Source organism: Aedes albopictus, chromosome 3, assembly GCF_035046485.1.
Source record: "Aedes albopictus strain Foshan chromosome 3, AalbF5, whole genome shotgun sequence".
In the NCBI taxonomy this organism is placed as follows: Eukaryota; Metazoa; Arthropoda; class Insecta; order Diptera; family Culicidae; genus Aedes; species Aedes albopictus.
Window position 1 is genome coordinate 124,899,977 of NC_085138.1, and position 22,470 is coordinate 124,922,446.

Below are 22,470 nucleotides of genomic sequence, written 5' to 3' on the forward strand. Positions count from 1 at the left end.
ACACCCGACAATCGAATTTTCTCAAAATCCATACGTGAAACCTAACGTCGGACGTAGTGCGCTGGACAGCGGACCTGGGCCTCTATCCAGCGCACTGTGCCCGACGTACGTCCGACACATGGTTTAGGAGAAAAATCAATTTTCGCGTGTCAAAAATTCCGATTTTCAACTGCACGAACAATAGATGCTAGCTCTACAATGAAGCAGAACAGAGTGGGAAACGTTCAAAAATTACTTCCACCATATGGGGGAGGGGGAGTCTATAAAAGTGTGACAGTACGTGTATTAGGTATAGGGAAATAGTGTGACATTCTAGAAATCCCGAAAACGATGGACGTAATAAATGAACCTTCCCGTGACGGAATCGAGGATAGGATAATCAAAGTTGTACCACTCAAACTCTGGGCACTGGCCTATCGATGTATTCTCCTGGAAATAGTTAAAAAAATAACCCTATATTGAGTCGAGTTAAGAAAAATAAAATAGCGGCTCACGTCTTAACTCACGTTCTTCATGGTGGCCATGATGAAACACGTTTGAGGGTTTTTTTTTCGTGAGTTATATGTCACCAGTCATGATACATACACATGCATTCATTAAAAAAAACAATAACGCAAATTCGTTTGGAAAATTACTTCAATTTCAATCGCATCACATATGAGATTGTGATGATTTGGCTGATGATGGTTCAGTTAAAGATAAAGCTTCCTGAACGCCAGGTGTAACAAATATTAAGATGATGTGACTTACATTTAATTCGGTGATGTAAGCTCTGTTGTGAAGTTCATGTTGTGAATCAAATTAATCTGCGGTGTATAAACCATTGAATTCAATGGAAAAACACATCTGACTAACTTTGACGTTTATGGAACAGTTCATAAATCAAACACATGAATCGGCCGTGTCAACTTTTTTCAGTGTGTTCATAAATAGGCGAGTTCCACCGAAACGTCAAACGGTTTTAGACTAGCCGTGCTTGTCATTTTAGACGAGAGCATGCACTGTGAATTTCAAGCAAGAAAAAATCATTTTATTGCGCAATGAATGTCAAAATTTACCACATAAGTGGATGGAATTTTCAATTTGCTCTAAGATGCCTATCTGCCGATGAGATCAATATCGTCCGCAAACCGAGGAGCATGTGCGACCGTGTGATGATAGAGCCGTTCCTCTGCACGCCTGACCTCCTAATCGCTCCTTCGAGTGCAATATTGAACAATAAATTTGAAAGAGCATCCCCCTGCTTCAATCCATCCAAGGTCACAAACGACGTAGACACTTCGTCCGTGATCGGAATACTTGATTTTGATCCATTCAGCTTTACGCGTATCAGCATAATTAGTTTCGCCGGAAAACCATGTTCTGACATTATCTGCCAAAGCTCATTTCTTTTCACTGAATCGTACGCTACATTAAAATCAATGAACAGATGGTGAGTCTGCAAGTTATATAACCGAAATTTATCTAGGATCATCTGCAGGATAAACATTTGATCCGTCGTTGATCGGCCCTCACGAAAATCAGCCTGGTATTCGCCGACGAAGGACTCCTCAAGAGTAGAGTGTCCATTTCCCGGGCAGTTTCCTTGTCCCGGGATTCGGGATAAAAATTGTAGCATATCCCGGGAAATCCCGGGATCCCGGGATTTTTATGAAATACAGATTCCAGTGGAAAATGATATGATTTTCAAATTGTCAGCTATTGTCTATCCATTTTGTTGAATGGGGAATTATTGTACTGCCAGTAGTCACTCATAAAAACAGCTTTTTTTAGTTTCAGAAATCCGATATATAATAGGGACCCTAAACTAAATTGCAATATGCTGCTGGAGAGCTAGCATTACTTTTTTGATTAGTTGCAAAATATGAATGCAATTTGCCCAAAATGCTTTTAGAATGTGTAGATATTGTTTGATATAACTCTTGACTGAGCTTATAAAGGGGCGAACATGTTTCTGTAAACTAGATATTTTCTCGATGATTTGGATAACCATACAATACATGCCCACATAAAGTTTAATAATTATCGAGTGAGTAAACATTTCCCAAGTAACACAGCTTGTTATATAAGAGTTTAAAATTCAGTTTTCATACATAACTGGTTGTATTTTTCTTGTAATTTTGATACAAAAATGTACACCTATAAACTCAAAACAGCGCAAAAAATGGCGGCTTATAAAACATCTTGCAGGTTGTATAAGATGTATTATAATACACTTGTAATACTAATAATTTTAGACATGGCTGTCCATTAGCTCTAATCATGTTATTAAATAACCATAACAACTTGCAAAATACTTTTATAATGTGATCCAAATCATTGGTTGTAATAATGCAATTTCAAAATGGTATAACTCATAGAAAACACATATAATACACAGTATAAGCATTGGTTGGAATTGAGTTATATAAGAAGGATAATCATTACAGAATTCACAATTATAACAAACAAATGAGAGGCCCATTACGTGAACAGGAGAACTGTCAAAACAAAATAAATAAATAAAAATAATATGTTTATAATCACACTCTGCCGGTACTACATAAAAATGAATTTCCTAGGCATGAAGTGAATTGTAAACTTCTCGATATAAAAATTATGAGATGGTCCTTTCTGGGTGACATGGTAGGCACAAGGATAGACATGATGTACCTGCGGTTCGAGATTTTTGGTGAAACTTTGGTTTTTGCTTACTCGTATTTCAAGCGCCACAGAACTGAATAAATATTGCAACATAATCTACCAAAAATTGTCTCCCTTGAATATTTTTTCTTAATCCGCACGTAAAAGCAATATGGCAGATGCATTGTGAATTTTACAGCGCCGTTAGAAAATATCAAGAAAACTGAAATTTAAGCATAGATATAATTGAATCTATCGCTCTTTAATAATTTTTCTTCAAGGGGAAAAAATTGCAGTTTAGGAACATTTCATCTGAACTGAAATTTTATTTTATTTTTTCAGAATGATTACAACGATGTAGAGGAAATAATATTGTCAATGTTATATTATTTTATTATTGAATTAAAAGTTTTATTCGGTACTGTAACCTTACCAGTTTTTCTAGAAAGCAATCATTTCTACAATTTCTTTATCAAAATTACTTATATAATACGTTCAAAAAACATCTATCCAACTTACTGACACATACAGGGGATGGCCAAAATGTTTGGGATAGGCAACTTTTTTTTCTCTCACAAAAAAGTTCAACATGGTGTAACTTTTCATAGAGTGCATCAAATATTTTCAAATTTTGACTGCTTGTCAACCTATTATATGTGCATTATTGGTACAAATTTGAGCTCGATTGGTTAATCTTTTGCGAAGTTATAACCGCTCTGGTAAAACACTGTTTTTTAGACTACTAATTTTTGAGCTGTCATATCTCGGAGACCAGTGAACCGAATTGAATGAAATTTTGAACATTTATCCACAATAAGTTATTGCTTGAAAATCATTTAAAACATGGGCACTTTTTAAACATTGAAAAAAAATATGATGGATTGACACTTTTTGGATCTTTTTCGAAAAAATGCATTTTTTTAAATCATTGTCATAAAATTTTATTTTTGATATCCAAAGATTTTCTACTTGTGTTCATAAGATATCTACAAAAAGATATATTAGAGCCTATTTGGATTAAAGGAAGAACACATTTAGTATTTTTTGTGGAGTATAGTAAATTTGACTCATTTTCTTCTAAATGGGTGAAAATGTCAAACCATCATAATTTTTTCAACGTTTGAAAAGTACCTATGTTCTGATGAATTTTGAAGCTCTATTATATTGTTGATAATCGCTCAAAATTTCATTCAATTCGGTTCACTGGTCTCCGAGATATGACAGTTCAAAAATTGATAATCTCAAAAATAGTGTTTCATCAGATCGGTTATAACTTCGAGAAAGAATAACCAATCGAGCTCAAATTTGTACCACTGATGTACATATAATAGGTTAATAAACAGTCAAAATTTGAGAATATTCGATGCACTCTATGAAAAGTTACACCATGTTGAACTTTTTTGTGAGAGAAAAAAAGTTGGCTATCCCAAACATTTTGGCCATCCCCTGTAAGTTATACATTTATTTTACAACATTAAAGTAACGCCAAAAAAACTAAATTATAACATCAAGTTCTTTCGGCGGAGCCGAATCTGTCAAAACGTCAAATTATTTGTTTTGATTAGCTGCGCTTGCCAGAGCATCGTTGGAAAATTTCGATTTTTAATAAACTTCGTGAATAAGTTATGTGGTAACGTATCCGGAACAATACGCGAAGAGTTCACGGGTATGAATTTTAATAAAATTAGGTGGTGTTGTTGATTACGACAGTTGTATGTAATTATGCGAGGCAGAGTTATTCACCGGGAATTGATTAGGAGCTACGATCTATCTCCATCAGCTGTAAGAATGTCCGGGAAATTGGTTTGAACGGCAGTAGAATGTTGGTAAACAAGCAGTGACCTATAATGCATGCCGGTCAGCACAATTTAAAGGTAAATACAGTAAATCTAGTTTTAAGACTAAGAGGGCAATAATGTAGGGCTCTGGCTGTTTGGTTTTGGCAATAAAGTAAAGCGCTCAGTGCACCGGTTATTGCGAATGTTGATCCAGAGATAAATTGTCTTTTTTTCGTCCTTGAATAACTCTGGTGCCACAAATTCTGTAAGACAAATGACAAGTAAGAAGTTTTAATGCAAAGTAATTAAATTTTTAATTGTGGAAACGTTATCAGAGAATTATGTGATTATTGACTTGTACGTTTGATGCTCTACTAATGTTGCATATTTGCAAAATGAACATTTTTTCGACATGGCTTAGACGATACGTGAAAAAAATAATATTTACGATGTTTGTATTTTGCCAACATAATTATAACTTGAGAATAACACAAGAAGTCTTCTGATGCGCTTATATTACAATTATACAACATATTTTGAAATTTCGATTATGAAAGATGTTTTCTGTGTTACTTGGGTTTGTTTACTTGATTGTTGCAGAGGATTTCGTGATTTTGTGGTGCAATTATAGAAGTCGTCAAGAGAACGTGTTGTTAACAAAAACTGAATCGTCCTCTTGCAGGCTCCATCAAGAATTTTAGATATTTAACGCCAATAATGGGCTTAAAATCATGCATTCCGGGATTCCCGGGACCTCCGGGAAATCAAATATTAAATCCCGGGATACGGGAAATCCCGAAATTGCCTAAATCCCGGGAATTTTTGTCCCGGGACGTCCCGGGATGGACACTCTACTCAAGAGGTTGCAGTCTGTTGAACAGGACACGCGACAGTATCTTATACACCGAATTTGAAAGGGTAATCCCTCTGTAATTGGCACACTCCATTCTGTGCCCTTTCTTGTAGATTGGGCATATGAGGCCATCCAACCAGCTGGTGGGCAATTCTTCATCCTTCCAAATCTTTATAGAAATCTGGTCGATTGATTGATGTAGCTGCTCGCTGCCGTGCTTAAGTAGTTCGACCGGGATCTCGTCCTTTCCAGCAGCCTTGCTGTTTTTCAGCTCCTTAAGGGCCTTTTTAACCTCATCCAGTGTTGGTGGTTCCACTGCTTGACTGTCATCCATTATGTTAATCCTGCATGGGCTGCAAAACGGTGAGTCGATAAGGAGAGCGTCCAACTTGGCTCTGTTCCTCACATGTTGCTACCTCATGCATCCACGGGTCAAACGATGACAAAGACCGCCAGCTAAGAGTTGTGTGCTAAGCTGGTATTGTAGCCTGGGCACTGTTGTCCTTCTGACTTAAGCTAGATTGAGGAGGTACGTCCCGAGCGTCTGTTCACCAAGAAGATGCGGCTCAAACAGCGTCTGTTCTGGCTTCCAGCGGCTGAGTACACCTAAAAAGGCAGCCCCTTGAACGCAATGTAGGCAGCGCGACTCCGGTAATGTAGGCTGCTGAAAACCTTCAAACACCCAGAAAGCAATATTGATTTCAGCAATCGCCCTCGTCGTCATCTTCCCCCAGTACAGTTTTGTATAACCTCCGCATATCATTCTATTTCTTACTCCTCTTACCTGAGCAATCGCACTTTTTGCCTTTTTTGCATCCGCCTCCTGGCAGCTTTCTTCTTATCCGTTACTATCTGGCACCTAGCAAATGCTGTCTTGAGTTTAAGCATCAACTCAAACCTGAACATCTTCAATATGCATACTTTAGAATGCCACGAGGGCCCATTCATATAAAGTTTTGCGATCATTTGAATTATTGTCAATTTAGTAAAAGTGTATAATCGGAATCTCCTCACAAGATATTTCGAACCTTTTTTTCATGAAAATTTATTCATACCTATTGTCTCGGCAAACGTCGTACTGCCTGTCTACTATGTTTCTTGACATGCAGGTCTATAGAAAAATGACCCGCGGAACGGAATTCAAGTTTTTCCTGTCGATTTCCACAAGTATTTATTCGTACGAACATGTTGGATCTCTGCACGTATGCAACAGTTAAAGAATCATATTAACTAAGTTTGCTAAGAACTTGAAAATTCTAGTGAATAATAAAAAATTGTACTGACGATTGAGAACATAGTATCTGCTATTCAAAAATGTGAAACTCGTTTATTTAAGAATTCTCTAAATATTTCTTCAGAAATTTCTCCATAGATTCAGAAAATCTAGCAGAGATTCCGTCAGCAATTTTTTCAGGATTTGTTTTTATAATATTCAAAAAATAATTTTAGAGATTCCTCTTGGGCTACGAAATTTTCTCGAAGCATTCCTTCAGGAATTGTTCCAAGGATTCATATAAAAAATCTTGCATGGAATGTTTCAGACATTTCCTTAGGAATTCTTCCGAAATATTATCAGAAATTTCTCAAAAAAAATCTTATGAAAACCTTCTGTAAAGTTCTTCTATTAATTTATTTAGAAAATTCTCCGGGGATGTTTTTTTTAGGAAGAGATTTCTTTAGCAATTAATTTAAGATTTCCTCCAGAATTTATTTCCTAGGACTCCAGTAAAAAATCCTCCATTGATTCCTAATGAATTTCCTCCTTACAGACTTAGAAAAAGCCACCGACTTCGGCAATATTTTATCGTAATCTCAACCGTTAAGTTTTCTTTACCGGAAAAATTCGATAAAGTAGGCAACATTTACCGAACTTCGTTAAAATTTGATAGATAAACGATAAATAAAAGAAAATCGGGTTAAGTACGGTTCCTTTGAATTCCACTAAGAATTTGCATCCTTTGACAGATACGTATTTCGACCTCAACTGTAAGGTCGTCTTCAGTGTCTTGTACTTGACTAGATAAACGATAACATTTTACCGGAATTTTGTAATTTTGTAAAGAATTTCGGTAAAAATTACCGAAGGCGACTAACTGTGTAGATTGTTTCAGAAAATCTTTCAAGGATTTATTCTGATTTTTTTTCCAGAGACTCCGTAAGAAATTCTACCAGGAATACTAAGAAATTGCCCTAAGGATTTTGTTAGAAAAAAATCGAAGCAATTTTTCAGAAACTCTTCCATGGATTTCTTTAAAACGTCCGATTTGAAGTTTTTTTACACAAATTCTTGCGAAGTTTCCCTCATAAACTTCACTGGAGATTTCTTAAGAAATTTCTCTAAAGATTCCTTCAGAAAACCTTCCATGGAATTCCTCCATAAGAAACATTTTTTAGTCAAATAGACTATAAGAGGTTCTCAGAACCATCATAAAACCAAAATAAAAGATATAAGGCTTTATGACGGATCTCAAAACCTCTACAAGACTTATTGGTCATCAAAATGTTTTTTGGGTGTGTAACTATCTAAATGGTAAATGGTAAATGGTCGAACGCCAATAGAATCCACCGAAACGTTCTTTAACAAACTATACAAGAGATTTTTTCTAAATACGAGAATGTCTTCAGGAATTCATTTATGCATTCCCTCACATAAGCTTCTATAGAATCCTTTAGTAATTCCACTCATTTTAGGCATTTCTCGAGAAATTTGACTAGGGATTCTTTTAGCAATTTTTCTAGGAACTTCTTTAGAAATTCCTCCAGAGAGTCTTTCTGAAGTATGTTCCTTTTTTGTTTGCTTTATACTTGTAAATTTCAACTTGTTGTTAATTCTTCAAATATAAGTACATTCCTTCAGATATTGCTCAAAGATTGCTTTTATAAAACCTTCCAAACAAGATTCCATCCGAAAATTCTCCAGGGTATCTTTTAAGAAAATATGCCATTAATTGAAAAATGAAGTTCCCAAAGAGTTTCTTGCGAAGTTCTTCCAGAGTTACCTTGAAATTCTTCTAGAGGTTCCTTCACAAATTTAACAGAAATTCGTCCATGGATTCTTTTCAGAAAACTCTCCGGCGATTAAGGCCTCTCTGAGCGATTCCTCCAAAAAAATCTGAAACTCAAAAATCCATTTTGGTTTTGTTTTTCGTGTATTCCTTTCAGAATCTTCCAAGGATTCCTTTAGAAATTTCTCCAACGCTTTTTTTTTGGAAATTTGTCTAGCAATCCCTTGAAAAGTTGCTATTTTTCAAATAGTTTTTTGTATGGATTGATCTAGAATTTCCTCCAGGGAAATTCCCACAAGGATTCTTTCGAAAATTTCTCGAGGTTTTTATTTTTCAAAAATCTACCACGGATTTCCATTTCTTCAGAATTTCCAAAATACATTTTTTGTATTTTATGTACCAATATATTTCTTATACAACAGAGTTAGTACGGGACGGAGCCAAGATACTCGTGGCAGCTCGAGATTAGTGGGTCACATAATATTATGCAGCATATTATGCTTTTAGAATGGCCGTGGTAGGGATGGGGGTAAGGGTTCTCTGAAGCTCATCCGGAAGGTATAACGTAATGGCGTGTTCGTTGTCTTCGTAGTGATTCAGCACACCAGATTGTAGTGGGCTTTTCATCTGCCGGATGGCCAGGAACAACACAAAGACGAAAACAGAAAAAAAAAACTGGGGTTTCCAAGGTTTTAAACAGATTATTCTAGAGAGTCTTCTAGATATTCCTTTAAGTGTTTCTTCAGAAAGTTCTTCAGGAATTCTTCAAAAACTCATCCATAGATTTCTTCAGAAAATCTATCAAAATTTCCGTCTGAAATTTCTCCAGGCATTCATACAATATTGACCAGGAATTTCTCTAGAAATACGCCCAGGGATGGCTTGAAGAATGGTGACGGATATTCCTTGACAAACTCGTGCAGGAATTCCTGTAGAAACTATTGAAAATTCTCGTAAGAATGTCTCCAGAACATTATTCAATTATCCCTCCAGAAATTTCTACAGGAATTCCTCCACAGATCCTTGCATGGTTTAAAACAGAGTTTACTTGAGTGGCTCCTCCGGGCCAGACATTTTTACATGTATTTTTTTTTTTTTTCAAGGAATCCAATGACACTTTTAGGAATTTCTTAAGAATATCTCTCTGAAGTTTTGTTATAAGATTTATCCAAGAACTTTTTCAAAATTTCTCAAGTATTTTAGAAATGCCACCAGGACTGTTCACAAGGTAGTTTTTTCAAAGCAGCAAAGGGGTGTAAGTGACAAAAACCCACTTTTTAAGTAAGTAAGGTTTAAAGTTTTTCAACAATTTTTCATCCCATACCAAATGTATAGTTTATCAAAATCAACCTTATTTTTTCCAATTTCTTGTATTTTTTCGTAAAAACAATCTTAAAAAAATCCTAAAAGCTTGAAATCTAAAGAATTTGTTTATTAGCTCAGCTCAAAATCGACAAAATGGCCACATACCCCTTTGCATTTGAGCCCCTCAATTATGATACATTTTTACTGAGATTATGTTCCACTAATGCTGTAAAAGTATTGTTGTTTGTTTGTTAATATATTCACAACACTTTACACCAGATGTAAAGGTATTGAATCAGAATTAACTATTTTCTTCTCTTCTATCTTTGCAGATACGGCAACGATTGGATTGCCCCCATCATTAAATGACTCGAAAAAAGTATCGTCAGAGTTGCTAGCAAAACTAGCCTAACTGAAATAAGTGAATCAAATGCAAAAAAATCCCAATGAAGTGAATCAACACCATCACTAGGCTCGTTCTTTAAGTGTACATCAGTGTGTTATTTTCGTTGTCAGTATTTCTGCGGAAAAATAAAATCAATATCCGTCGTTAGTCGTTAGTGTTCAAGCAAGAAGAAAGGTGTGTGTTACCGATAAGAGCGCGGAATTAAGAAATCTCAAGTCCATTTCGGAAAGAAGCTAATAAATCGAGAAAAAGAAGCTTCCCTTTTGGGGTGTGTATCGCCGCGCGGTTTGGCAGTGTTCCATTATCTCGCGGGTTTGGGTTTGGCGACCGCGCGACTTCTGTTCGGTTCGATATATCGGGGCAGAAAATCGTCGCGTGTGGTGGTGGTTGTTGTGGTCCCCGATTGCACCGCGCGAGTGAGTGGGATCCAATTTACGCGGAAACGGAGAAAATTGGTAGTGGTTCCTCGGCTCCACTCCTCTTCGCCTAATAGCTAGAAAGGCCTCACCAACCGGCGGCGGCGGCGGCGTGCAAAATGTCCAGCGAAGAGGACAAACCACCGGCACCACCGGTTCGGCTTACCAGTAATCGCGGAGGCGGCGATCGGATCGATAGTGCCGCGCCGGTCGACATGAAACCGCTGCCTAAAGGTGAGTTGTGGTGATTAGTTTGGAGATTATGGCATCTCTCTGTTTACTGTTTACCTGGATATATAGCTGCCTACCTACCTACCTATCTGTCGAGATTGAGAAAGGTGTTTGAGCTGTTGGGTCGACATTTCACGCGATGGAAGGCGTTAAAAATTTATGAACGTGCAAAAATTATCACGGGTTTACAGCTAGGATTTCATGGAAAAGGTTTTGTCAAAGTTCAAAATGCCAGATTGATTTTTTTGTGTTGGATGATTATTTAACACCCAGGACTTAACACATGCTTTCAAGGGTTTGCAGTATGCTGTCTTATGTTGATTTTAAAGATTTAAAATCCGAGCTGTAGCCATCAACGCTCCTTTAACCTTTTCAACCACACCATTCAGGTGCACATCGTTTCCACCTTTCAATCACCTCACGTTCGTCCATCAAGAGGCTCTCGTCCTTATCCTCGAAGATTTGGACGAAGCTGTTGCGCGATGTGTTGAGTTTTTGTTAAAACTTTCGTGTTTCTTGAGAAAGGCACAGCAGTTCCATATACTCGCACTACGTTCTTCCAGCTGGCGTTTCATTTTCTCTCCCACATGATTCATAATTCCTGTAAAACAGATATTCCACATGATGCACCAGAAATTTCCGTAATAAATAACTCCTTAGTTTCCATCAAGTTATTCTCTGGAGCAATCTTGGCCAGAATTTCAAGGAAAATCCCATCAGGAATTTGTGGAGGAATTCCAAGAGGATTTCTCTAAAGACTTTTCCTTGGATTCCTCCAATAGTTCATCTTCACATTTCTCTGTAGATTTCTCCAAGAGTTCAGGAACACCTTCAGGAAATATTCTAGGACGACTCACTGGGATTTATGCAGAAGTTCCTATTGCAATTTTCACAGGATGTTTCAAAAGTTTCCTCGGCAATAGCCACTTCAAATTTCCCCAAAGATGCCTACTGGGTTTTCTCCAGGAATTTCGCATTTCGTTCCTCATGGAATTTATCCAAGAATCATGGGCCTGGCCAGGGGGAGCAGAGGGGCATGATTTTTTTTTTTTAATTTGAACCAACTTAAGCTTATTAATATTTTAGAATTCCAGAAAAAAAATATCACAAAAAATAAATTATTCTAATAACATAGGACTTTATTCATTATTATCAAAACCACCAACAATTCGTCAGAAATTCCTGCGGTAATTGGTCTTGGGATATGTTTAGAGGTTCCTTCAGTGATTGTTTCAGTGCTGAGCTCTTTTCTTGGATTCCTTCAGAAATTTCTCAGTGGATTCCCAAAAGAATTTCATCAGAGTTCCTTTCAGGTGTATCTGCAAGTATTCGAAGCATTTCTGCGAAATTTCTTCCAGGAATTCTTTCAGAAAATTTTATTAGAGCTTATTAAAAAAATAATCCAGGAATTCCTTGTAAATGTTGTACAAAAAATTCTTAAGGAAGTCATTCAAGGACTCCTTCAATAATTCGTTCAGAAATTACTGCAGACATGGATTCCTTGAGGTTATTATGCAGGGATTCCTACAGAAACTCTATCAGGAATTCGTTAAGAAAGCTCTTCTGGGATTTCTCAAAGAACTCCTCCTCATGGGATTTCTTCCGGGATTGCTCATGGCTTTTTTTCAGATTTTTTGTGGAATTCTTCCTGTGATTTCTACAGGAACTCCTCGATGGATTCCTACAGGGATTCTTCCGGGGATTTGCTCTAAAAATCCTCCACGGATTTCTCCGGTAATTCCTGCAGGCATTCTTCCAAGAGTTCCTCCAGATATTTCTATAGGGATTCCTCTAAGGATTCCACTACTAGGCATTCCTACAGGCATTTCTTTTAGGAATTCCTTCAAGATTTCATCCCGGGATTCTTCCAGAGACTCCTCCAGGAATTCATTCATGAATTACTCCAGGAATACCTTCAGAAATTCCTCCACGAATCCTTCCAGAAATTTGCTCTAGCAACTAGCAACAGAAATCCCTCAATGAATTTCTCTAGGTAATCCTTCAGGAATTCCTTCAGAAATTCTTCGAGAAATTTCTCCTCGAATTGCTCCAGGATTTTTTTTCCAGGGATTCCTCATTTCGCCTGGGATTGCTCCATGGATTCTTCTGGGAATACCTCCAGGCATTCCTCCAGGAAATGCTCCATTCATTTATTGAGGAATTCCTAGAGACATTTTTCCAAGAATTCTCCCGAAATTCTTCCAGGAATTGCATCAGGTATTCCTCCAGAAGTTCCTCCAGGGATTTTTCAACGGATTTCGCCTGAGATTCCCACCGAATTTTCTACCGAAATTCCTCCAAGGATTCCCCCAGGAGTTACTCTAGAAATTCCTACAGGAATTGCTTAACACATCTACCGGCAGCATACTTTTTTCAGTAAAAAAAAAGTTCAAATAGCTGTAACTATTTTGTTTTCCAATATTTTTTCACAATTTTTCTGGGGGTTCTGATAATGTCTTTTATTTTCAGAAAATACCTTGGTTGGGTCACTTGACCACCTGGTTCCGGAGATATTCCGATGTTCCTTGGGGTACCAACATATGGCCAACAGCATAAAGTTAGGAAAACATTAAGTATAACACATTAGTTTACATCTATTTCATGTAAGGTAATGAATAATGATCGTTACAAATCTTTCCTAGGTCATATGGGCACTTCCGGAACCCGGGTAAGTTCCTCCGGAACTGGTTCCAGGCAAAGCATAAAGTGGAAAAATATATGAAATGACACATCAATTCACATCTACTTTTTGTGAGATTTCAAACCGTAACTTCCTCAGCACTCCCAGATATCACGGTGTCACCTTCAGGTCCCGGATAAGGGAGCGTCCATAAATAACGTAACTTATTTTGGACGATATTTGGCACTTCCCTCATCTTTCGTAGCCTATTTTCCCATACCTAATACATCGAGAGTAGCAAAATAAGGGACTCCCCGTCCCTCCTAAAATGCTATGCCATTTATGGATGCTCCCTAAATTCCTCCGTATCCCGGGTAGATTCCTTCAGAACCGGTCAAAGGTCATGTTGTATGCAACAAAGGAAAAACATGTTGTGACACATCAATTCACATCTAGGTCCTATAAACAAGCAAATTTTGGAACTTTCTTAGTACATCTCCCAGCACGCATATGGCCACTTCCGGATATCGGATAAGTTCCTCCGGAACTGATTCCAGGCTACACTTAGTAAAAAAATATATGATGCGTCACATCAATTTTCATCTATTTGCGGATTCTCTCAGCACAGTCAAGTATCATTTGGCAACCTTGAATTCCGGATACATTTCTCCGGATTCCCGGTAGATTCCTCCTGAACCGGTTTCAGGCCATGTTATGTAACGCAAAGGAAGTGTACGATGATATACATCAATTCACATATATATGATATTCTCTGAAGGAATTCCTCTTGAAAATGCTTCGGGGATCCTCCTGAAATTCCTTCGGGATTCATCCTGGAATTCCATTGGGATTCCTTCTTGGAATTCCTTCTGGATTCCTACTGGAGTTTATTCGGGGATTCCTCCTGGAATTCCTTTGGAGATTCCTGCTGGAATTAGAATAAAAGATTGCCATCGCCCAAATTCATGATAGCGGCTGTTTTTTTTTAGTTTTAGGCTTTAAACCATGCAATATGGGTATATTTGATATGTGGAAAATGTCCGGAGTCCAAAATTGGTAACCATAATATCTAAGATAGTGAACCAAATCCATGATAACGGCTGTTTTTAAGAGTTTTAAGCTCTAAAACCATGAAATATGGATATATTTGGTATGGTTAGATGTCTGGAGTCCAAAAATGGCAACCAGAATATACAAGATGGCGGACCAAAATCCAAGATGACGGCCCAACATTAAAGATGGCGGATGCTTTTAGCAGTTTCAGGCTCTACACCAATGCAATTTGGCTATATTTGTATGCAGAAGATACTCGCAGTGCACATATGATAACCAGAATATCTAAGATGGTGGCCCAAAATCCAAAATGACGCCCCAAAATTCAAGATGGTGGCTATTTAAAGGAGTTTTAGGCTCTACACCCTTGCGATATGGGTATGTTTGAAATGAGGAAAATATTCGGAGTCCAAAAGGAGTTTTAGGCTCTCAAACCATGCAATAAGGGTGTATATGTTATGAGGAAGATATAGCGCATTTAGTTCACCACTGGACTATCGCACGAGCTTTCAAGAGTGCGAAAGCGTAAATAAAAGTGCGCGATTGCAACTAATCAATTCCGTGTGTTCAGAGCCCTTATTCAGCATAAATCAAAGAAATAGTGCGCTGAAGACATCAACAGGATTTGGTACAATCGCGCACTTTTATTGACGTTTTCGCACTTATAAAAACTGAGTGCGCAGTCCAGTGGTGAACTAAATGCGCAGGTCCGGATTAAGGATTGTGGGGCCCGGGGCCAAAGCGGATGTGGAGGCCCCTCGGAGGTACAAATACCATGAGCAAATAAGCTTTTCTTTGTTTTTGTTAATGTTTAGCAAGCAAAAAGGTTTTTGTGTGGGACCCTAAAATGTGCCCCCCCCCCTTAGATCCGGCCCTGTAAATGCGCAATATTTGGAGTCTCTCAAATAATGCAGCTGGATGAAGTAGGGCAGATCACCGGAGATGTTTTAAGACTTGACAGTAGGGCCGGATCGCTGATGTAGATGGGTGGTCTCTGTTACCTGTGAGAATAGCTGAATCCCCCTTCGAACGGCTGGATGTAGTGAGAGGCAGATCATCGGCGACGTACACGGACTTCGGGCTGGCAATCGCACCAGATTTGCAGTGTAGCTGGTACTAGAAAAAATGTTTTTTAATGGGCGCAGTATCGCTGGCTATGGTAGTCCGAAGCACCTTCTTCCCCCTGAAGATCATCTGACCACCAAACAGAAAACCAAATCGACCACGTTCTAATCGACGGTAAATTCTTCTCGGATATAACCAATGTCCGCAGATACCGCAGTGCGAATATAGATTCGGATCACCTTAGTCGCTGTATGCATGCGCTCAAAACTTTCGACAGTTATCACCACGTGTCGAAGTCGAACGCCGCGGCTCAACATCGAACAGCTGCGTAACGTAGAAGTGGCACAAGACTACGCGCAGCAGTTAGCAGTGGCCCTACCAACGGAAGAGCAGCTTGGCGCAGCTACACTTGAAGATGGCTGGAGGGACATCCGATCCGCCATAGGTAGTACCTCGGCTACAGCACTAGGCTTCGCGACTCCGAATCACAGAAACGACTGGTACGACGGCGAATGTGAACAGTTGAAAAACGAGAAGAATGCAGCATGGGCGAGAATGCTGCAACACCGTACGAGAGCGAATGAGGCACGTTACAAACAGGCGCGGAACAGGCAGAACTCAGTCTTCCGGATGAAGAAGCGCCAGCAGGAAGAACGAGATCGCGAAGCGATGGAAGAGCTGTGCCGTGATAAGGACACACGAAAGTTCTACGAGAAGCTGAACCGCTCGCGCAGAGGCTTTGTGCCACAAGCCGACATGTGCCGAGATAATCACGGGAATATTCTCACGAGCGAGCGTGAGGTGGTCGAGAGGTGGCGGCAGCATTACGATGAGCACCTCAACGGCGACGTTGCAAGTACCGAAGGTGGCGTGGTAACAGATCTAGGAGTATGTGCACAGGACGAAAGACTTCCGGCCCCTGACCTCCAAGAGATTGAGGAGAAGGTAGGCCGGTTGAAAAACAACAAAGCCGCTGGAGCAGATCAACTACCAAGCGAGCTTCTAAAATACGGTGGAGAAGCACTGGTGAGAGCACTACACTGGGTCATTACCAAGATTTGGGAGGAGGAAGTATTACCGGAGGAATGGATGGAAGGTATCGTGTGTCCCATCTACAAAAAGGGCGACAAGTTGGATTGCGGGAACTACCGCGCGATCACACTACTGAGCGCTGCCTACAAACTACTCTCTCAAATTTTATGCCGCCGTCTATCACCGATTGCAAGAGAGTTCGTGGAGCAATATCAGGCTGAATTCATGAGTGAACGCGCTACAACGGACCAGATGTTCGCCATCCGCCAGGTTTTGCAGAAATGCCGCAAATACAACGTGCCCACACATCACTTGTTCATCGATTTCAAATCGGCGTATGATACAATCGATCGAGATCAGCTATGACAGATTATGCACGAATACGGATTCCCGGATAAACTGATACAATTGATCAATGCGACGATGGATCGAATGATGTGCGTAGTTCGAGTATCAGGGACACTCTCGAGTCCCTTCGAATCTCGCAGAGGGTTACGGCAAGGTGATGGTCTTTCGTGCTTGCTGTTCAACATTGCTTTAAAGGGTGTAATTAGGAGAGCGGGGATAAACACGAGTGGAACGATTTTCACGAAGTCCGTTCAGCTGCATGGTTTCGCTGATGATATTGATATTATTGCTCGTGAATTTGAGACGATGGCGGAATCGTACATCCGACTAAAGAGTGAAGCCAGAATCGGATTAGTCATTAATGTGTCGAAGACAAAGTATATGATGGCAAAGGGCTCCATGGAGGAATCACCGCGCCCGCCACCCCGAATTTATATCGACGGTGATGAAATCGAGGCGGTTGAAGAATTCGTGTACTTGGGCTCACTGGTGACCACCGAAAACGACACCAGCAGAGAAATCCAGAGGCGCATTGTGGCAGGAAATCGTTCTTACTTTGGACTCCGCAGAACTCTACGATCGAATAAAGTTCGCCGTAATACAAAATTAACTATCTACAAAACGCTGATTAGAGCGGTCGTCCTCTATGGGCACGACCCTACGTGCAGAGGACCAACGCGCCCTTGGAGTTTTCCAACGGAAGATGTAGCGTACCATCTACGGCGGAGTGCAGATGGAAGACGGCGAATGAACCACGAGCTGCATCAGCTGCTGAGAGAACCAACCATCGTCCATACCGCGAAAATCGGGAGGCTACGGTGGGTGGGTCACGTCACCACGATGACGGATAGTAACCCGACTAAAATGGTTCTCGAGAGTCATCCGACCGGTACAAGAAGACGTGGAGCGCAGCGAGCTAGGTGGGTCGACCAAGTGGAGGACGATCTGCGGACCCTACGCAGAGTGCGGAACTGGAGACAAACAGCCATGAACCGAGTGGAATGGAGGCGGCTACTATGTACAGCAGAGGCCACCCCGGCCTTAGCCTGATCGGTAAGGTAAGCAAGTATCGCTGGCTTCGGCCAGACATATACCAGGCTCTGTTACCTCAGAGAATAATTGGCGGTTCCTCCTGATCGAGCAGCTGGATGCGGTGGTAGGCAGATCATCTGCGATGTACAATATTTAGGTCAAGTAGGCTCCGATATTATCTCGAATCAATTTTAGCACATTCTTTTTGTAGCGTGGCATGTTTCTCTCATCCTTTATGTGCAGAGGCAGTGCATTGTACTGGTAGGCTCCATAGTATAAGAAACATTTTTTTCCCAGCTTCCGTTCTAGGACGACTGATGGCCAAAACAGCCTGACTTCTCAGTTCATATCTACTTGAAGTTTGTTGTAAAGGTTGATTGTGTAGGGTGCGAGGATTTGTCAGAATATTGTGCATTTGTACTAGACACTCTTTCTCTCGGAGACCAGCAATTGGTATGATTGATTCCACAGATTCTTTGAACAGTCTTATAGTTGGGTATAAAAGAGGACGATTATACACAACTTTCAAACAACGGTTTTGAGTAGATTGCAATGATCTCAAGGAAGTTTTTGACGCAGCTCCCCAAATGGAGACGAAGTATTGGAGCTTGGATTGTACAAATGCATAATACATTGTCAGTCGTTCCTTTCTGGGCATATATTGAGATATCTTTCGTAAAACTCCACAGAAAACACTACTTATTATATGTTTGCAAATTTAACCAATCAAGTTTTTGACCAACTTCGCAATCAATAATAAAATTGTAGTCAAATCGGTTAACGAACTGATATTCAAGAAGACCAGTCTATGAATTCATAGATTAGAATTCCGGTCGATCTGGAAACATTTCGTAGGGTAGAAATCTACTTCGCCATATGCGCTGATTCCCATCATATAAGACGGAAAATAGCCGATAATTACAGATATTTCAACTTACTTCACTAGATGGAAGCAGAAAGATGTATTCTATTAATAGCCACCCTCTATACTGCCGTGATTCTGCAAAGTGACGTAAGCGCCATTCAAAATGTCAATATTTTTTGGTATATTATATTTAATATCTGGTGTAAAAATATCGCTGTGGTATGTCTGCCGTATTAGAATGCAAGATCTAGTCGTAATCTATCATCTATGGAAAGAAACTTAGATGATTAACCAAAGATTTCTGCATTATAACCAAAAAATGAGCCAAAACTATCAATGTCGCTTACGTCACTTTGCAGAAATACGGCAGTATAGCGTTTCAATTTCAATTCACTTACGACACTTTTTCTCGTTTTGCGTATGCCAAAGGCAACCGCACCAATTTCATATCTGCCACAACGAATGCAAACATAAGTAATTGACAAAGAAAACTCGTATGTACTAACAGTCAAAAATCTCACTAGCTGGAAAGTATGTTATGTCGAAAGGTACATAATGTTTCAAAGAAAAAGAATCTGGAAATCTAATCGATTTCTGATGTTACATATTACCCCTTTTCCCTTCTCAGTGAGGAAATACAATCTGCCACCAAAATGTATTCAGCTAAACGTAATGTGGTCCAGAGGCTACTATTTATGACATCAAAAGCAGAATTATAAGTTCTTCCATTTCGGACGATTTATTTGGCATTCCTCTACATCACATTGTAAAATATAACTAAAACCTTTCACATTTCTCCTTTTCTGCCCCACAGAACCCGACGATGCCGACCGGAAGAAGAAAACGCTTAAAAACAAAATCAAAGTCTCCAAAGCGTCCCACAACGACTCCAAACCGAACATCTCCTATCCGACCAACTTCGAGCATACGGTCCACGTGGGCTTCGATGCAATCACGGGAGAATTCACGGTAAGTACCTGCCCACCCAGACAGAGAAGCATTTGACGTTCCACCTTCTCGCTACCGTATTTGTCTCACTTCCGTCGCAGCAATGCATGCAATTCGCGTTTTGGTTATAATCCGTTTTTGGAAATTATTTGTTGCCAGTTTCCAGTTGATGAGTTGAGAGTAGAATTTGGATCCCACACATGTGTATAGTTATCTTCTTCGTTGAAATTCTGCAGCTATGTGCATCTGGACAAGGGTTATGATGATAATAGCATCATCTCCGATTGATCACCAGAGTCGGAAGGCGGCCTTTCACTCGTTGTTGTTTGACGGTGCAGCAATTGATTGGCGACGCGGTACTTTTTTCCTTTAACAGACCGTCAACCAGTGCGGTATGACGAGAGATGGTTATTTATGAGTTTCTGCTTCTTTTCAAGTATTGCGTGTGTGTGACCTCTTTGTTGTTGCGTGCGCTTTTCAACGTCGGATTTTTTGAACCTCGCCGTGAATATTTGATGACGTAAGAGTTTTCCATTTTCGGGTTCGCACTTCCCTCGCAACGCAGCGCCGAGCTGCAAACCCCTTGACAAAATCACGATAAATGGGTTTACGGTTTTGTGAGCCTGAAACTGAGTGACAAAACTGTTGACTATTTTTGGGACTGAACTGAACAACACAAAGGTCATCACTGCACAAATTATCTTCTTCCATACGTGGGCTTGGGCTGATTGATTTGCCACGAATTCGTTGGAGTAATTTCACACGGCACAAAAACGCTGAGGATTCGGCACGGATGAAAGAATACGATTGAAAGGGAATTTTATTGAATTCTTTCATCGAAGAAACAAGATACCCACTCAACCGTGAGATGGTTTTGTCGAATGGGTGTCACTGTCAGTGACATCCATCTGTATAGCGTCTCGTCGTAGATATTATCTGAAATTGGAATCGATTGTTGCTCAGCTTTTATTTTGGAAGCGTTATTTTTGGTATCAATGCAAGTTGGAATCCGATGGCAAGGCATGTCATATTACTTAGCCTGAATCGAGAAAATCCTCTTTCAGAAGTGTTTAATGTAAACATTTTTGAAAGAGTATTTTCCCGAATCTGGCTCTGAATATATTTTTTTAAATCTTTTTTTGTCCTAGGCTAGCTTTTCTCGGGACCCACGCTTCACTTCCCTTGCATGTTGTTAGCTTGTCGAGAGTGAGATTCGATCCCAGGTCCTCGGCGTAATATTCACGTGGTTTAACCACCACCAGTCCTGCACAATATCAGGTTCAGTGCCTCTTTTTCAGCCGAAAATGAATAACTCCGGCGGTCGTTTTCAGTTCCTCAATGTGAGAACTGACTGAGTCCGAGAGCTCCATTCGTGAGCGACCCAACAAGATCAATTCCCAATCATCCACACACTACTCATGCTGAAAGGCCATTCGTCTGAAGCGGTGGCTTGTGAGAGTGAGTGCCCTATACGCTACCAAGGGTAAAAACACTCAACTACAGAAAATTGAATGGAAATTTAGCCCTGTCAGCTCTCGCTTTCAGCACGCTGCGTGTGAGTGTGAGTACCTATTTCATTTCGCTCCCGTGTTGCTGATCGGAAAACACAATAGGGGGATTCACTAAACAGTGTAAACCGATTAAACTGATTAAACGTCGCTATCACCAAGGCAATCTTTGATTATTTCATTCGCAAAATCATGAAACATTTCAAATAAGCAGAAAATCATGGCTTACGCAGCAATTTAATCTATTTGGTGAGTACCCCTAATGACAGGAAAAACGGAGAAAATGAAAAAAGCAAAATATTGCTATCATAAAGGCCTGTCGAAAAATTGCAGCACTGACCACCACACAAGATCCGCTCCATCAGGCTCGGAATATGAATTTATGATTGCACGGTCCAACAATTATTTTGCCCAGACCCAGCTCTCAAATTCACCTTTAAGGATTTCTTCTGATTCATAAATCTGTAGTTTTGACCTTCCTCGTTCTGAGAGAGAAAAGGGGCATAGATTTGATATTTAGAAAATAAAAAATCGTGGTTGTCGATCACCATTTCGGCAAAGTCATCGTTTTGGTCAGAAATTCATTGAGGAACGAAAATTCTTTTTTTTTTGTAATTTCAAGTTGATTGATACAATTTCAGCGGAAAGTTTCTGACTTCATTTCTTACCGATTGCCTGTGAGTGTTTTATCAAAATTTTTGACGGAAATTCCAAACGAGTTTGTAGCTGACATTTAACAAGACATGGTTAAGCAAATCTTCATTAGGTTTAGATCGTTAGGGTTTCTCCACAAATTTTGTCTGCAATTTCCTCAAGATTTTTTTTTTATTTTCCAATGAATTTTGCCATAGCTTAATTCAGGTAGAACTCAACCATGTTTTTCTAAAGAAAATCGGACAGAAATTCTTCATAAGATTCCACCTAAAATTCTTGCAACAGCTCCATCAATCCTGGGGTTTGATTTGAATAGGACAAGTCGACAACCGAAAGAAATCCTCATTCTGCTAGAAATGGAACTATACCGAAAAAATACTTGAAAATATCTTCAAGAATTTGCGGAATAAATAAAGAAGAATATTTTACCGGCAGAATTCTAAAATCTCATTCTACAGAGTTCCTGCTTCTGGAAATCCTCTAGGTTATCTTGTATCATTTCACTTGCTTATCTTTTGTAATTCGAGGAGAATTTATCCAGGAAAAGAGTTACTGGCCCCTGGGGTTTTTTCAGGAGTTCCTTTCTCGGGTTATCCGAGATGTCTCTTTTAAAAATCTTTTTGGTATTTTTTTTTCAAGAATTCCATGTGGAATCGGAAATAGTTAGAAAAATGATTCCTATCGAAATTCATCCAAGCGTTGCTTTTGAGATTCATCAAGACTTTCCTT

The 22,470-nt window shown here is 39.5% G+C and overlaps 2 protein-coding genes across 3 annotated transcripts in view; both read left to right on the top strand.

Moving 5' to 3' along the window:
* LOC109622061 (serine/threonine-protein kinase Pak) overlaps nt 1–22,470 on the top strand; it is a 211,728-nt gene that overhangs the window by 24,690 nt on the left and 164,568 nt on the right. For both annotated transcript variants that reach the window (XM_062858422.1, XM_062858423.1), the window contains exons 2-3: nt 9,896–10,619; nt 19,446–19,600. In XM_062858422.1, coding sequence (XP_062714406.1) covers nt 10,505–10,619; nt 19,446–19,600 — 270 coding nt within the window. In that variant the 5' untranslated portion in view covers nt 9,896–10,504. The remainder of the gene's footprint in view (nt 1–9,895; nt 10,620–19,445; nt 19,601–22,470) is intronic.
* Nucleotides 14,964–17,333, top strand: LOC134292242 (uncharacterized). The gene is made up of 2 exons (XM_062861232.1): nt 14,964–16,996; nt 17,079–17,333. The coding sequence occupies exon 1, from the start codon at nt 15,610–15,612 to the stop codon at nt 16,750–16,752; it is 1,143 nt and encodes a 380-aa protein (XP_062717216.1). The 5' UTR covers nt 14,964–15,609; the 3' UTR covers nt 16,753–16,996; nt 17,079–17,333.

Coding starts and splice junctions, on each gene's coding strand:
- LOC134292242 (XM_062861232.1), top strand. CDS start 15,610: ATGCGCTCAAAACTTTCGACAGTTATCACCACGTGTCGAAGTCGAACG.